The sequence below is a fragment of the Balaenoptera musculus genome, chromosome 1 (assembly GCF_009873245.2).
Source record: "Balaenoptera musculus isolate JJ_BM4_2016_0621 chromosome 1, mBalMus1.pri.v3, whole genome shotgun sequence".
NCBI classification, from domain to species: domain Eukaryota; kingdom Metazoa; phylum Chordata; class Mammalia; order Artiodactyla; family Balaenopteridae; genus Balaenoptera; species Balaenoptera musculus.
This window is the reverse complement of record NC_045785.1, coordinates 109295853-109312052: the sequence shown is the minus strand read 5'-3', so window position 1 is coordinate 109312052 and position 16200 is coordinate 109295853. Positions and strand designations below refer to the sequence as shown.

General features: G+C 45.2%; 1 protein-coding gene across 6 annotated transcripts; it reads right to left on the bottom strand.

The window, feature by feature from the left end:
- Positions 1-9618, bottom strand: PSMD4 (proteasome 26S subunit, non-ATPase 4). 6 transcript variants are annotated; one of them, XM_036836691.1, is made up of 11 exons: positions 9536-9604; positions 9084-9177; positions 5465-5605; positions 4339-4453; positions 3862-3948; positions 3550-3618; positions 3165-3380; positions 2670-2778; positions 2375-2506; positions 2223-2290; positions 1-1486 (listed from the first exon to the last, which is right to left on the bottom strand). In XM_036836691.1, the coding sequence occupies exons 3-11, from the start codon at positions 5584-5586 to the stop codon at positions 1316-1318; spliced, it is 1089 nt and encodes a 362-aa protein (XP_036692586.1). In that variant the 5' UTR covers positions 5587-5605; positions 9084-9177; positions 9536-9604; the 3' UTR covers positions 1-1315. The 6 variants fall into 6 exon arrangements, with proteins under 6 accessions (XP_036692586.1, XP_036692559.1, XP_036692577.1 ...); XM_036836664.1 differs by lacking the exon at positions 9084-9177 and having other exon boundaries at positions 2661-2778; positions 9536-9618; XM_036836682.1 differs by lacking the exon at positions 9536-9604 and having other exon boundaries at positions 2661-2778.
- Positions 9619-16200: the final 6582 nt, after the last annotated feature.

The window sequence follows — 16200 nt, the reverse complement described above, 5'->3', positions numbered from 1 at the left end:
TTTTTTTTGGCCATGCCACTCAGCCTGTGGGAGCTCAGTTCCCCGATGAGGGATTGAACCCAGGCCCCAGCTGTGAAAGCGCCGAGTCCTAACCACTGGACCACCAGAGAATTCCCTAAAACTATTTTTTATAAAGCTCAAACACATACAAAACTAAACATTCTCGTCAGAAATCTTTATGTATATGAGAAAACTGTGAAGGGGAAAAAATAATAAATGTGAAATTCAAGATAATAGTTATGTCTGAGGAGGCTGTAAAGAGGTGGGTTCAAGAAGGCATAGGTGAGGGAGGAGATATGGGAACATATGTATATGTATAACTGATTCACTCTGTTATAAAGCAGAAACTAACACACCATTGTAAAGCAATCATACTCCAATAAAGATGTTAAAAAAAAAAAAAGGCATAGGTATGCGACAAGGTGTTAGGAGTATTCCAGCTCTTACATTGAGTGGTTTCAGATATGTCAGTTTTCTTACACGTCACAATTTATATATAGGTTAAGTATTTTATGTGTAAAATATTATTTACCTCTTCAAATATAATAAACAAAGGGGGAGATTATGTGAATTGTGCATTCTAGTCCATGCCCCACAAAAAAACCTTCCTCTAAATTTGGTGCTCCAAGGAGACACATGTTTCTCCTTCACAGACCCCACCTTGTAAAAGTCAGGCCTCAGAGATCCCTGACCTCTGGTGTTGACTGTTGCCGACTTTTCCACCTCCATCTCCTGCCACTCGCCCAACCGGTGCCTGAGTGACACAGTGGCTCCGCGCCAGCAGCACACACTGGTCCTGCGGGCTGGGGGCAGCCCCATCTCCTGCTCACTGGCTGATGAGGGCTCAAACGTTGCCTCCAGGAGCCTTCCCGGAGCCTGCAAGGGTTTGGCGCTCTCTCCTCATCATTTCCACAGTGCCTGTTCAGGCCTCTCTTTGGGCACTTATTAGACGCAGGTAACTGCTCATTTACAGGCTGGCCCTTCCGGTTTATACACATGGGGAAGGAGCTGGAGAGATAACAAGTGATACAGCAAAAAAGGCCAGAGGCCAGTACTGTTTTCTATTCACCTCTGTGGCCCCAGTGCCTAGCACAAGTGGCTCTCAGCAAAGTTTCTCCTAAGGAAGGATTGTCAGGGGTGGAGATGGGCGGAAGGGGAATGGTCACACTCAAAGCTACCGCTGTTTGAAGCAAAAAAGAAAAAAAGTTGCCAAGCTTTATTTAGGTTGCAGTGGTCACAGACAGCACATCTAACTCTCTACCCCACCCCGCCCCACTCGGCCCCGCACAGGCTCGGCTCCCTTTTCCCTCCAGTCTCACTTCTTGTCCTCCTCCTTCTTGTCCTTCTTGCCATCCTTGGTGGCCTGGGAGGCCAGGGAGCCCATGGCATTTCGAATGGCCTCATTGTTGGGATCCACGCCTGGAAGGTTCTCCAGGACACTCTGAAGGAACTCGGGGTCCTGCATCACGTCATAATCATCCTCCTCCTGAAAAAGGGCGGTGTCAGCTCGGGGCAGCGGGGGTAGGCTGGCCGGGGAGCAAGCAAGTGTAAGAGACGGGAGCGCACCTGACCGGGGGTGGAGGGCACCTCTGGCCAAGGATAGGAAGGAGGATTTGGGAAGATACCCAGCGCCTATACACAGTATGAACTCAAACATTTATTTTAGTTTAATTTTTCGGCCCCACTGGCGCGGCTTGCGAGATCTTAGTTCCCCGACCAGGGATCAAACCCAGGCCCCGGGCAGTGAAAGTGTCAAGTCCTAACCACTGGACCACCAGAGAAGTCCCCCAAACATTTATTACTGATCAATTAGAGGAGAAGCCTGAGAACTTTGCTTTCTGAGCTCAAAGGATAAAAATAGATGCCATCACCTTTAGGTTTCCTGCTGTCAGACACCCACTCCCCCCTTTTTTTTTTCCTGGACCCTTTTTTCACCCTCCTGGGAAGATGATAACACTGAGTATTGTCCAGACTGCTCCCACCAGCAAGGAAGGAAAATTACAAAATACTAGGACACCTCTCCAACTCTGGCCACTAGCATTCTTGCCTTAGCAAGGTTGACACACAAGAAATGTACATCCATGTGTTTCTTTCCTTCTGCTCCTGCAAGAGCTCATCTATGAAACCCCAAGAGAGGAATGGTCCCAGGCCTAGTGGGCTGAGGATCTGAACACAAGGGGATTTTAAGCCTGATGGGGCAGGGAGCTATTGCTGGCCCTCACCTTGGTGGGCTCAGATGTGTCCATGGCTGAACTGGCGTCAATGTCAGCTGATTCTGCCTGGCCAAATTCTGAGGAAAAGAGGTCAGTCCATTCAGTTTCATGTCCTCATCCAATCTCTCTGCCTCAGCACGACCACCCAGGTTCTGGCTCACCTGCACCCTGGAGGGACATCTGCATCGCATATGCAATCTGTTCTTCCTCGGTCATACTGCTTAGGTCGGGGAGCCCGGTGCGGCCCAGCTCCTGCTGGCTGATGGTCATCTTCAGCAGGGCATCGTCCGAGTCTGGGAAAAGGGAGAGAGCGGCGGGGTGGAACCATGCCACATTCCACAAAGACCCACCCCCAAGCCCACGTGTTCCCACACTGCCAGACCCCCCACCCCCATCTACACCAGGCCTCCACTGAGCACCCCGCAGTCCCGGGACTTCAGATTCCACCTCTTTCACCTTCAGTCCCCGTCGTAGCGATTCCGGCCTCAGCGGCAGAGGCGGCAGCTGCCCGCCGCGCCTCCTCCTCCTGCCGCTGCCGCTGTTCTTCCATGGAAACACGAAGGGCCTGGCCAAGGGCAGGGAAAGTCAGACATTCTCCGGCCCTGGGCGCTGGGGAAGGCAGCTGGGGAAGGCAGCTGAGGGGTGGGAACAGACCGTAAAGGGGGAGCTTCTGGTTTATACACATGGGGAAGGGGCTGGAGAGATAACAGGTGATACAGCAAAAAAGGACGGACTTGGGAGAAGCCTGGGGTTGAACGGGGAGAAGCGAACAAGAGAGAGTCTGACATTGGTGCCCCTAGAGATCAGATAGAACTGTGGGGAAGAGGGACCAAGAGGGGGTCTGGGAAAACGAGCAAGGGTATTAGGACTGTCTAGCCCTAGAGAAGCTATGTGCCGTGTGGGCCAGTAGAGGAGGACAAAGAAGGTCCCCTGAGGTCAACGTCTGCTCACCAAGGCCAGCTCAGGATCAGCACTGGGATCCACTCCAAATTCAAAGTCACTAGCACCCAGACCCAGCATGGCACCGCCTTCCCCAGCCAGAATCGGAGAGCTGATGAGGGCATCAGCCAAGCTGGGCCCAGGAGGCACTGTCACCAGATGAGAACCTGTTCCATCTTTGCCATTCAATGTGTTTACAAAGGCGGTCAGCTTTTCTGTGTTCACCTCCTGGGGAGGGAAGAATATAGGAGGCTCTCCTTCTCGCCCTGCTCCCCATTCTCTGCCATGTCAGCTCCTGTCTGTAGCTACTCTCCCACATGCAGACACTCCTCTGGGTAAGGACTGTTCTCTGTTTACAACCACAGCAGTCAGCGCCCCCCGATCGGTCCTTACTCACCTCTTCCCCAAAATTGATAATGTCAACATTTACTTTCTCCTTCTTGAGGCGTTTAGCCAGTTTCACCAGCTGGGAGGAAGGGGAGAGAAATAAGGAAATCTATTCCGTACCATGATGGGCGATGACACACCTCACAAAAGCATACAGGAACTGGTAGACCTCTCCTAGATCCCCCGACAGAAACACTGAGTTCTGCACATCCTCCTTTCCCCAAAGTGATGAACCCAACGCCTCTCTGGCTCTCCTAAGGGCCAACAGACCCCATTCCCAAACATGTGGTGCCCAAATTCCCCAGCTACCACCTGGACTCACATCCTTCTCATTGTCCTCCACGGGGCTTCCCACAAAGGCAATGATTCGCATCTTGTGATTCTTGCCCTGTCGGTGCTTCAGGGCCAGCTTGAAAAGGAAGAGGAAGTTGCTGGAGTCAGCCAGAGGAATCACCCAGCTCTTTCCTGTTACTCTGTTCTTTTTCTTATGGCTTCTGTGTACCTCGAGCCTACCATCATGCTCACACCAGGTCTAAACCCCCTCCTACACCCTTCCCTTCTTGCTGTGCCTCTCTGTGGCTAAGGAAGAGGGGTTAATTCTCAATTCTAGGGATGTTTCCCTTCATGATCTTCACCGATCCTGGGATTCATCCCATCATATCCTTTCTACTCCTTTCTCTAGGTCACCTCTCCTCCCTTGTGCTGGTTCTAGCTCAAGAGTCCAGGGGAAAAATGAACAAGGGTGGAGGCAGAAGCCCAGAGCAAGGAGGAACCACCAAAGGGATCCAGCAGGACTCACATGGGCCACGCGGATGCCAGTGCAGAAGGTGATCTTGCCCTTGGGTTGGACAGTGTGGAGCTTAGACAGGATGCGGCCGGTGTCAGGGGTGAGTGTGGTCAGCACTTCACAGTCACTGGGATGTGGGAAAAGCACCTTCTGTGATTTCAGGTCAGGACAAGTGCCTCCAAACTGTGCTTGACTAATCTTTTCTTTAGGGACCTTGATAATAACTGTAATCTTTATTTTTCTTAATCAAATATCTAGTGTTTAGAGAGTGGATCTTATAAGTTCTCATCACAAGGAAAAGAATTTGTAACTATGTGAGACATGGGTATTAATTAAACTTACTGTGGTGATCATTTTGCAATATACACATTTCTCAAATCATTATCTTGTACACCTTGAACTTCATGTCAATTATATCTCAATAAAACTAGAGAAAAACATCTAGTGTTTAGACATGAAACACAGAGAATAAGAAGTGGTTGATTTTGTGAGAAACTTGCCCTCTTCCTCCCAATATTACCCCCAACCTCTCTCATGCTACTTTGCTCTCAGAGCCCTGGGAATCCTCTACAATAGCTGGATGCTCCTTCTTATCTCTCCTACCCTCTCCATTTCTAGACCCATTTTCTAGCTAATAACACGTATACCGGGATGGGTGGTCACTCATTTGAGGATTATCAGTTCCTAAAACAAATCACTTTTGGGGTAATAGGCTGTGTGATATACGCCCTGGGGCTCTGACCCAAAACCGCTTTTTACTGCCTTTAAAATACACTGTGGGAACTTCCCTGGCGGTCCAGTGGTTAAGACTCCACGCTTCCACTAGAAGGGGCACGGGCTTGATCCCCGGTCAGGGAACTAAGATCCCACATGCCGCGCAGTGCATCCAGAAAAAAGAAAAAATACACTGTGAAATTTTACCCCAGGAGATTTAGCTTCATAACTATATTAAATTCAGGTTAATATTAAAAACTAGTTGCTGTTTATATTTATACTGAACAGTGAAGAAGGTAGTCTAGGAAGTTCTCACGGAAGCCTCATGGAATCTACAAAAGGGTAGCAACCTGGGCACCACAGTGGGTCACATACAGGAAACACCCCCACCTCCCCCAAACCCCTCCTGCTCTGCCCCACGTACTTGGCCAGTGTGATGAGGCCCACGTTGTTCTCAGGGTTGCTACGGGTCTTGGAGTGACAGACTATGTTGACGGCATCCTGCTGGGCCTGTAGCCGGGTGGGTAGGAAGTCCCCGTTCCGCATATACTCGCTGTTGTCCACGCTGTCAGATTAGGGTGAAGGAGGAGAGAGAAGACACACTGCAGGATCTCTCTGAGACATGCTCTCCAGTTCCAGGGACCCCCACCTCCTTCAACAACTCTCCCGTGAGGGGCACTGTGGTGTATGGCAGCGGCTCTCAGTCTTTGCGGAACAGAGAATCACCTGCAACCTTTTTTCTTTTCTTTTTATGCAGATGACCAAGCCTTCTTCTAGACTTACTGCCTCAAAATAACCAAAGGAGGAAAAACTTTTTAAGTCTCCACAAGTGATAATGTAAGTACCCAAGGCTGCGAGCTACTAATGTACCACAACCACCTTCTTATAGGGTGCATTAAGTGTTATTAATCATGGTCATGGAGGAACATGCTGTCTGCTATTAAAATAGAAGTATTCCAAAGGTAGGCAATGAAGAGGGCAACTTAAAAATATTTGTAAAATATTTGTAAAATAACACACACTTGGCAGCACTGAGTGCAGGAAGGCACAATGTAATTATCTGGTTAAATGTTTAACAGCTTTGGCAGCTGAACTGAACTGCAAAAATGAGGTTTCATAGATTTGGGGGTCTCGCCTATACTCTCCCTGCAATTTTTCACAATCGCGAAGAATCCAAATAACATGAAATACAAGGGCCAGCTTCCTGGAGACCAAAAGAAGGCAGGTAAGTGAAGCAGTTATATACGCCCCAGCAGAGAATCAATTCTTGATGAACTGAGGTCCCTTAGAACTCTAAAAGGAAGCAGTGTCCTCGATGTGACACCTCATTTCTATTGGCAAGCAATATATGGGCTTGGGGGCAATTTTTTTCTTTAGTATCCTTTGCCTGGGAATAAATACAAATCAAAAATGACGAAGAGAGGTAATTAAGAAGCTACTGGAAGACAAGTAGAAAGGGAGGGAAGGGCACTGTTCAGGCACAGGCTCAAATCTCCACTCTGCTACTTACTTGTTCTGAGATCCTGAGGAAGCTACTTAATTTCTCTAAGGTCCAGTTACCTCATCTGTAAAATGGGTTTTATTATACCTACACTCATAGGGTTGCTATGAGGATTAAATGCATGGAAAGCACTTAGCACAGTGCCTAACAGTAAGCATGAAACACAGACTAGTTCTTATAGTGGAAATTCAATCTATATAAAGGAGGTCAAGGGCAGACTCTACTGACCATGCATTACATTCTTTTTTCCCTGATATGCCGTTTCCAATTACTTTCCCAGCAGGGAAGTAACTGCCTTTCCAGCTTCAAATACAGCAGGTGAGTCCAAATATAAAAACAATGGAAGCTTTGAGGATCATCCAGATGGAATAGCTACCAAGTATAAAGACTGTGGGCAAGACCAGCGGATGGAGGAGGGCTGGAAGGAAGGTGTCAGAGGAAGAAGGGGGGGCCTGAGAGGGAGGGAGAACCCACAGTGCAGAACATGGCGGTAGTTCTCACACTGTCATGTGTGCATCAGAACCACTTGGAGGGTGATGGTGGTGCTGGTAGTGTTAAAAACACAGATGCCTTCACAACTATGTATGCATCCCTAAAAAGTGCGCTGTTTAGTTTTCCCAATGTTGAACTTTATATGAATGGAATTACATATGTATTTCCTGTGACTACTTTTGCGCAACGGTATGTTATTTTTCCCAACAAAAATTCATATCAGAAAGGGCTTACGATATTATCCAGCTATTCCATAAAGCCTTCATTTAAAAAAAGAATACAGGGCTTCCCTGGTGGCGCAGTGGTTGAGAGTCTGCCTGCTAATGCAGGGCACACCGGTTCGAGCCCTGGTCTGGGAAGATCCCACATGCCGCGGAGCAACTAAGCCCGTGCGCCACAACTACTGAGCCTGCGCGTCTGGAGCCTGTGCTCCACAACAAGAGAGGCCGTGATAGTGAGAGGCCCGCGCACCGCGATGAAGAGTGGACCCCGCTTGCCGCAACTAGAGAAAGCCCTCGCACAGAAACGAAGACCCAACATAGCAATCAATCAATAAATAAATCTTAAAGTGTACAGTGGTTTTAAAAAAATAAATAAATAAATAAATAAATAAATAAATGAAAAAAAAAAAAAAAAAAAAAGAATACAGATGCCTAAACTTCCCTGGCTGGGTGTCTGATTCAGCAGATCAAGAGTAGAGTCAAATATACACAATTTTTTAATAAGCTCCTCCAAAGAATTCTGATGCACAGCAAAGCATGAGAAAAGGAGTGGCTCCCATCGTTATTCTAAGGCTGGGCTAGTACAATAGGCCACCAATACGTCTCTCTGGACCTAATCTTTCCTCCTATACATCAAGCCAGATGAATATTCTTAAATTCCATTTTGTATACAGCTCTGCCTCGACCAACCTCAGAACTTTTTCAGTAGTCCTGTACTGAAGGGTACAGGACGGAACTCAACCTCCTCAGCCTGACACTTGTGGTCTTCTACCTGGTTGTATCTACCTTTCTCTAAAAAAAAGGAACTACCTTAAACCAACAACCTAATAATAAAGTCATTAGTCTATTTCCTACTTCCTAAACATGCCCTGATAATTTACACTTCAGCAGCTTTCTTTATGCCCTTCTCCCTACCCGTAATGGCCTCTCCTTAACATTTGTCTAAGTCCCTTCAAGGTCCCTCTTAATTCTTTCTTGAGGACTCCTCAAGTCCATGGCAACTAACAGATGTACAGTGCTGTACAGTTTATAGTCCACCATGACCTACATTTTGCCTACCTGTGCTACAAGTAGATGTTACTATTATAGTCTCATTTTATAGATAAAGTGAGAGATTTACTACGTTCTCAAGAACATGCAGCTGGTAAGTACTAAAAACACAGGTTTTTGGATTCCAAACCTGTCCTCTTTCTACTCTTAACATGCTCTCTCCCACAGGCTGCCATATTTAGCAAATGAAAATATAGGACTCCCAGTTAAATTTGAATTTCAGATAAACAATAACTTTTTAGTATAAGTATATCCCACGCAATATTTGTGACATACTTATAGCCACTTTTTGATATTAAAAACTACTGTTTATGTGAAATTCAAATTTAACTGGGCATCCAACATGTTATCTGGCAACGCTATCCTCCTGGCAAAAAGAAAACTCCTAGGTGTCTGTTCCATGCAATTGGAGATTTGTGTGTGTTTGTGTACTATTCTGTTTTCATTCTATGCTCACACTTAGAAGAAACTCTTGAAACCTTGCAAAAGTTTGGTCCTCAGCTTCTAATCTGACTCCCAATAGCTACTCAGCCAAGTCTGAGACTGATGAAGAGAGCTAGCTCACTGGATAAAAGCCTCTGTGTCAGATAATCCTGGGTTTAAACCTTGGCTTCACCACTTAATTAGATGTATGACTTTGTATAAGTCATTTAAAATTGCCAAGACTTGGTATCCTCATCTGCAAAAGGGAGCGATGTTTACCTTGAAGTACTGCGAGGTTTAAGGCAGATAAAGTAAATTAAATGTCTGACACTTCGAAAACAATCTATAAAGAGTACCTCTGAAGATGATACAGGGGAAGGCAATGGAGTTAGAGACGAGTGAATGGGGCGGGGAAGGGATTTATCATCTCTCTTTTTAACATCCATCATTCTGAAAAGAAGAGAGGAGGGCAGAAGACTATCACGATGAGTCCGAGAAGGGGGACTCTGGCTAAGACAGGCCTGGGCTGGGCTAGAGAAGACGAAGCTGGAATAGAGAAAGGCAGCAAGGCCGATCAATGACTGTCCGCGGATTGAGGGTTAAGGGGAGTACCCCGGGCCTGTCCTCCGGGAACTACCTCCGGGGCCCCAGGATGACTCAGGGAGTCGATGGGGCTCCTTCCCTCCCGGCCCAAGGCCTCATCTCGCCCATCAGGCGCGCTCACCCACCCGAGGCCCGCCCGGCCTCCGAGCTACACGCGCCCCCGACCCAGTCCCGCTCCCCACGGGGGCCCGAGGTAGCTACTCACCAAACCATAGTGCTTTCCAACACCATCTTGCCGCCTTCCTCCCTCCCAAACCGGTTCTCCTGGACCACCTAACAACAACTCCTCCAATTGGCCAAGCGCTCATCACCAATCACTGGTCTCAGCTCCACCAGCTGGTTCCGCCTCCATCCTCCGCGTTGCGTTCTGGGAGTTGTAGGCGCCGCCAAAATAAAAGGGACGTTTGGGGCGGGGGGGGGGGGGGTTGGGGAAGAGGCGAGATAACCTGAAAAAGAGGGTCCCACCTCCACCTGCCCTGACGTTCAGGTTTTCTGGTGGGGTTCCCTGCCGACAGGATCTAAGAGAAGCTGTGGAGGAACCTTTGAAAGTTCTGTGGCTATGTCTGTTCCAGCAACAGCATTTTAAAAAAGTGGTGGGATGACTAGTGACTTTCCAGCTCACTCTGTTCCCCATGGCACTTTGTTCATCAAACTACTAAGCCCTTATGCCCCTGAATTGCATTTGCTTGTGTATCTATCTTTCCCACTGCATTAAGGCAGGAAAGGTGGCAATCTCTGCTATCCCTGAGTCCACTACATAGCCTGACACATGGTAGGAATGCAGAAAAAGTTTGACGAATCAATAATTTTAACTAATCTCCCAAAGAATGGGAGACAACCTAGTCAACGGTTTTGGTTTCTTAATTAAGAATTACATTAAAAAATGCCTTGGCTGGGAATTTCCTGTCGGTCCAGTGGTTAGGACTCTGCGCTTCCACTGCAGAGGGCATGGGGTCCATCCCTGGTCAGGGAAGTAAGATCCCACATGCCACCGCGCGGCCAAAAATAAGATAAACAAATAAATGCCTTGGCTTACCTTCCCTTACACACACACACACACACACACACACACACACACACACACACACACACACACACATCAAAAGTAAAACCGGGGGCTTCCCTGGTGGCGCAGTGGTTGAGAATCTGCCTGCCAATGCAGGGGACACGGGTTCGAGCCCTGGTCTGGGAAGATCCCACATGCCACGGAGCAACTGGGCCCGTGAGCCACAATTACTGAGCCTGCGCGTCTGGAGCCTGTGCTCCACAACAAGAGAGGCTGCGATGGTGAGAGGCCCGCGCACCGCGATGAAGAGTGGCCCCCACTTGCCGCAACTAGAGAAAGCCCTCGCACAGAAACGAAGACTCAACACAGTCATAAATAAATAAATAAATAAATAAAAGAACGTGAATTTCTTAAAAAAAAAAAAAAAGTAAAACCGGAAATTCCAGGTCTCTATCTTGAAGGAAGCGGGGAAAGGAGCGGGGGACCAAGGCATGACTACAGAGATGGTAGATAGTAGATGGAGATGGCAAGTGTGTTGTAGATATTACCTAAATGTTGGTAAAGTTTTAACGGATATGTTCAAAAGTTATTGGTAACCATCACAGCTGGTATGAGTTAAATCTCTGTATCACTAGAGAAAAACAAAAAACAAAAAAACCTGTCACTATAACCATAGACAGGATAGTAGACAGGAAAGGGAAGAAAAATAAGAAAGCACAGAAAAATAATTAGTGACAAGTTCAAACATAAACAAAATATTTTAAAAACAAGACAAGAATTACATTTTTTTGAAAAGGAGCTACACAATGTAGAGAACTTGGAGGGGAACAAAATAAAGTCTGCTCTTGTGGAGCTTGTATTCTACGGGGAAGGCAGATAATAAACGAATAAGTAAATATATTGTCAAATGATAAAACTAGGATGGATGTGTTTTCTTTTTTATATAAACAGAATATTAGGGAAGACTTACAGTTGAAAAGAGACCTGAAGGATACCTGGGGAAAGAGAAAGTGCAAATGCCCTGAGGCAAGAGTGTACTTAAGACCATGAAGGCTGGAGTAGAGGGAGAGAGAGAGAAGAAATGAGGCCAGAGAGGCAAAGGGAGTGGAAAGGTTGAATCATGTACAGTCACAAAGATTATTTTAAGGACTCTGAGATAGGAGCTGTTGGAAATTTTCAGAAGAGGCTCACTCTGGCTGCTGCATTGAGAACAGACTGTGGGGGAAAAGAACAGGATATAGACCAGTTAGGAGACTACTTCAGTGATCAGGTATGCTGGTGGCTTATTGTAGGGCAGTAACAAGATGTGAAAATAGTGACATATGGATGGATTTTGAGTATGTCATACGATACAGAACTTAGAAAATTTGCCAGTGGATTTGTTGGAGGATGTAAGAAACGGGAGTGTTAAGGAAAACACTAGAGTTGATTCTAAGCAACTAGAAGAATGGAGGCACTATTTCTGAAGATGGGCTAGGAGGGGCAGGAACCAGAAATTTAGCTTTGGACATATTAGATTTAAGATGCCTATTAGACACCTAAATGGAGATGTCAGGTAAGTGGGTAGATATATGAGTTTGCAGTTCAGAAAAAAGATCTGGGCTGGAGATAGAAATTTGGGAGTTTTTAGCTGATCATGAGGTGACCAGGGGTGTTTGACAAATTATACAGGGCCTTTAAAACTTCAAAACATTACCTAGGGAGTGAATGTAGACTAAAAGAAAGGGGCCTATGGTTGAGCCCTGGACATTTCAACATTTAGAGGTTAGAGAGGAAAGGAGGAACCAGAAAAGCGGATGGAGATGGAGCAGTGCAGCACTTTGGTAAGGACAACCGGGAGAAAACACGTAGTATCCCAGAAGCTAAACGAAGAAAATATTTCAAACAGTAATAAACTGTCAGATGCTGCTGACATGTCAAGTAAGATGAGGACTGATATATTTAGCAACACTGAGGTCATCAGTGACCTTAATAAAAGATGTTTTGGTTGGGTGGTCGGGGTAAAAACTTGGAGTGAGTACAAGAGAGATTGGGGTCAAAAAAAACGATCTGTAAAAATTCACTTCGGGACTTCCCTGGTGGTCCAGGGGTTAGGACTCTGCACTTTCACTGCCGAGGGCACGGGTTCGATCCCTGGTCAGGGAACTAAGATCCCACAAGCCGCGCACAGCGCAGCCAAAAAAAATTCATTTGTAAGACAATTGGCTAACATTGACCACTGACTGGGTATTATTATGGATTTATCAATTTTTAAAGGCATGATAATGTTATGTTTAAAAAGAGCCCTTATCTCTTGAGTTATATATTGAGGTATTTATGCATGAACGGATATGATGTCTGGGATTTATTTTAATTTAATCCTTTGGAGGTGCAGAGAGAAAGGAGGGGTGGGGTAGAAAGTATACATAAAACAGATTGGCCTTATTTATGTTGACAATTATTGAAGCTGGGTGATGCATACATGTCAGTTTCCTATACTGTACTTTTGGTTTGGAAATTTCCATAATAAAATTTTTTTTTAAAAGTAAAAAAAAGAGGAGAAATTAGAAATAGCTCATGCTTTTTAATGAACTTTTAAGAAATAATTTTACAGGAGATGATATTGAACTGTTTTTGTGTCTTTGAAAAACTAAAGAATGAAGAGCTTGTTTTTATTTTTATTTTTTTAAAAACAAGACATCCCTTTATTTATTTATTTTTTTGGCTGTGCCATGCAGCTTGTGATATCTTAGTTCCCCAACCAGGGATCAAACCTGGGCCCCCCGCAGTGGAAGCGCAGAGTCCTAAACCTGGACCACCAGGGAATTCCCAAGAATGAACAGGATAATCTGAAATCTATTTTAACTGGCTAATCTTTGTTTAAAGAGTGAATGAGGGGCTTCTCTGGTGGCGCAGTGGTTAAGAATCCGCCTGCCAATGCAGGGGACACGGGTTCGAGCCCTGGTCCGGGAAGATCCCACATGCCGCGGAGCAACTAAGCCTGTGCACCACAACTACTGAGCCTGCGCTCTAGAGCCCACGAGCCACATCTACTGAAGCCCGCGTGCCTAGAGCCCATGCTCTGCAACAAGAGAAGCCACCGCAATGAGAAGCCCGTGCACCACAACAAAGAGTAGCCCCTGCTCGCCACACCAGAGAAAGCCCGCGCGCAGCAACAAAGACCCAACGCAGCCATAAATAAATTTATATTAAAAAAAAAAAATGAGTGAATGAGACTCCAACTGCGGTGAGTAACTTTCAGAATAGCTGAGATTGACATGCTTAAGAGTAAAACATTAGACCAGGATTTCCAGCTTTATAATCCTATGGTTTTGATTTCCCTCATTTTTGGAACAGGCCCTACTTGCGTCTGAATACAGATGGCAGGGTACAGCTGTAGAATAAGTAGTAGCTGCTACCCACCACTAGAGGGACCCTCTGACCATCTAGTGCACCCACTCAGCAGCTGCCTGAGTATATGTTGAAGAGTGACGAGGTATGCAAAACTTTGAAGTTTCATTAGGTCCCATTTGTTTATTTTTATTTCCATTTCTCTAGGAGGTGGGTCAAAAAGGATCTTGCTGTGATTTATGTCATAGAGTGTTCTGCCTATGTTTTCCTCTAAGAGTTTTATAGTGTCTGGCCTTACATTTAGGTCTTTAATCCATTTTGAGCTTATTTTTGTGTATGGTGTTAGGGAGTGTTCTAATTTCATTCTTTTACATGTAGCTGTCCAGTTTTCCCAGCACCACCTATTAAAGAGGCTGTCTTTTCTCCATTGTATATTCTTGCCTCCTTTATCAAAAATAAGGTGACCTTATGTGCGTGGGTTTATCTCTGGGCTTTCTATCCTGTTCCATTGATCTATATTTCTGTTTTTGTGCCAGTACCATACTGTCTTGATTACTGTAGCTTTGTAGTATAGTCTGAAGTCAGGGAGCCTGATTCCTCCAGCTCCATTTTTCTTTCTCAAGATTGCTTTGGCTATCCAGGGTCAGTTTTTGCACAGCAAAGGAAAACATAAACAAGATGAAAAGACAACCCTCAGAATGGGAGAAAATATTTGCAAAATATTTGCAAATTTTGGATTAATCTCCAAAATTTACAAACAGCTCATGCAGCTCAATATAAAAAAAACAAACAACCCAATCCAAAAATGGGCAGAAGACCTAAATAGACATTTCTCCAAAGAAGATATCTATATTGCCAACAAACACATGGAAGGATGCTCAACATCACTAATCATTAGAGAAATGCAAATCAAAACTACAATGAGGTATCAACTCACACCAGTCAGAATGGCCATCATCAAAAAATCTACAAACAATAAATGCTGGAGAGGGTGTGGAGAAAAGGGAACCCTCTTGCACAGTGGGTGGGAATGTAAATTGATACAGCCACTATGCAGAACAGTATGGAGGTTCCTTAAAAAACTAAAAATAGGACTACCATACGACCCAGCAATCCCACTACTGAGAAAGCCATAATTCAAAAAGAGTCATGTACCACAATGTTCACTGCAGCTCTATTTACAATAGCCAGGACATGGAAGCAACCTAAGTGTCCATCGACAGATGAATGGATAAAGATGTGGCACATATATACATGGAATATTACTCAGCCATAGAAAGAAATGAAATTGAATTATTTGTAGTGAGGTGGATGGACCTAGAGTCTGTCACACAGAGTGAAGTCAGAAAAACAAATACCGTATGCTAACACATATATATGGAATCTAAAAAAAAATGGTTATAAAGAACCTAGGGTCAGGACAGGAATAAAGACGCAGACCTACTAGAGAATGGACCTGAGGACAGTGGGAGGGGGCAGGGTAAGCTGGGACAAAGTGAGAGAGTGGCATTGACATATACACACTACCAAATGTAAAATCGATAGCTAGTGGGAAGCAGCCGCATAGCACAGGGAGATCAGCTGTGTGCTTTGTGACCACCTAGAGGGGTGGGATAGGGAGGGTGGGAGGGAGGGAGATGCAAGAGGGAAGAGATATGGGGATATATGTATGTGTATAGCTGATTCACTTTATTATAAAGCAGAAACTAACACACCATTGTAAAGCAATTATACTCCAATAAAGATTTTTTTTTTTTTTTTTAAAAGAGTGACGAGGTAAGGGTAGCAGAAAGATCATTTTTTTTCCCTACCACATGTTCAGATTCAATTCCTTTTTGGGAAAAAGTCTTCTCCTTACCCAGCCTAAAGGAGGGCTGAGCCTGTGGCTTAAACTCAAATTCAAAACTTTTGAGAATACCCAATTCCTCCTTTATTCCAATTACTTGTTCTATCATAAAGTTGTTTTCCTTTTTATTACCATCACAATTCTCTCCCTTCCTCTCCCGTTGATACCACCACCATCCTAGACGCAGATCACCTCACACCTAAATTATTACAATCTAAACTGTCTGCTTTTTCTATCCACTGTGATAGAACTTTGTCAACAGATTAGTTTCGGAATTTTGTTTTGATCGTGTCCCACTTAGGGACAAAAACGTTCTATGCTTCCCCATTGCCTACAGTTTAAAATAAAAATCCCTCAGCTTGTATCGGTCAGGGTTTCCAGTGTTGCCTCCACCTATACTTATTCCAATATTCTGACTCAGTTCTCCCTCCACCATTGCTTTCACCATGATCTCTTCCTTGTTCTCTAAAACAGATCATTCTCATACCTCTAGGCCCTTGTGCTCAAGTGAAACTTTCCCCAACACTTCAGGCCCACAATAACCTCTAATCTTCTTCGACCTTTATACTCTGTATCACTCTTTCAGAGAACTGAAATCCTTAACTGTATCACGTCTAACATGTTGTTTTTGTGTGCACGTATGTGTGTGCTCCTCCTGGACACTATAAACCCTTGAAGGTCAATTACT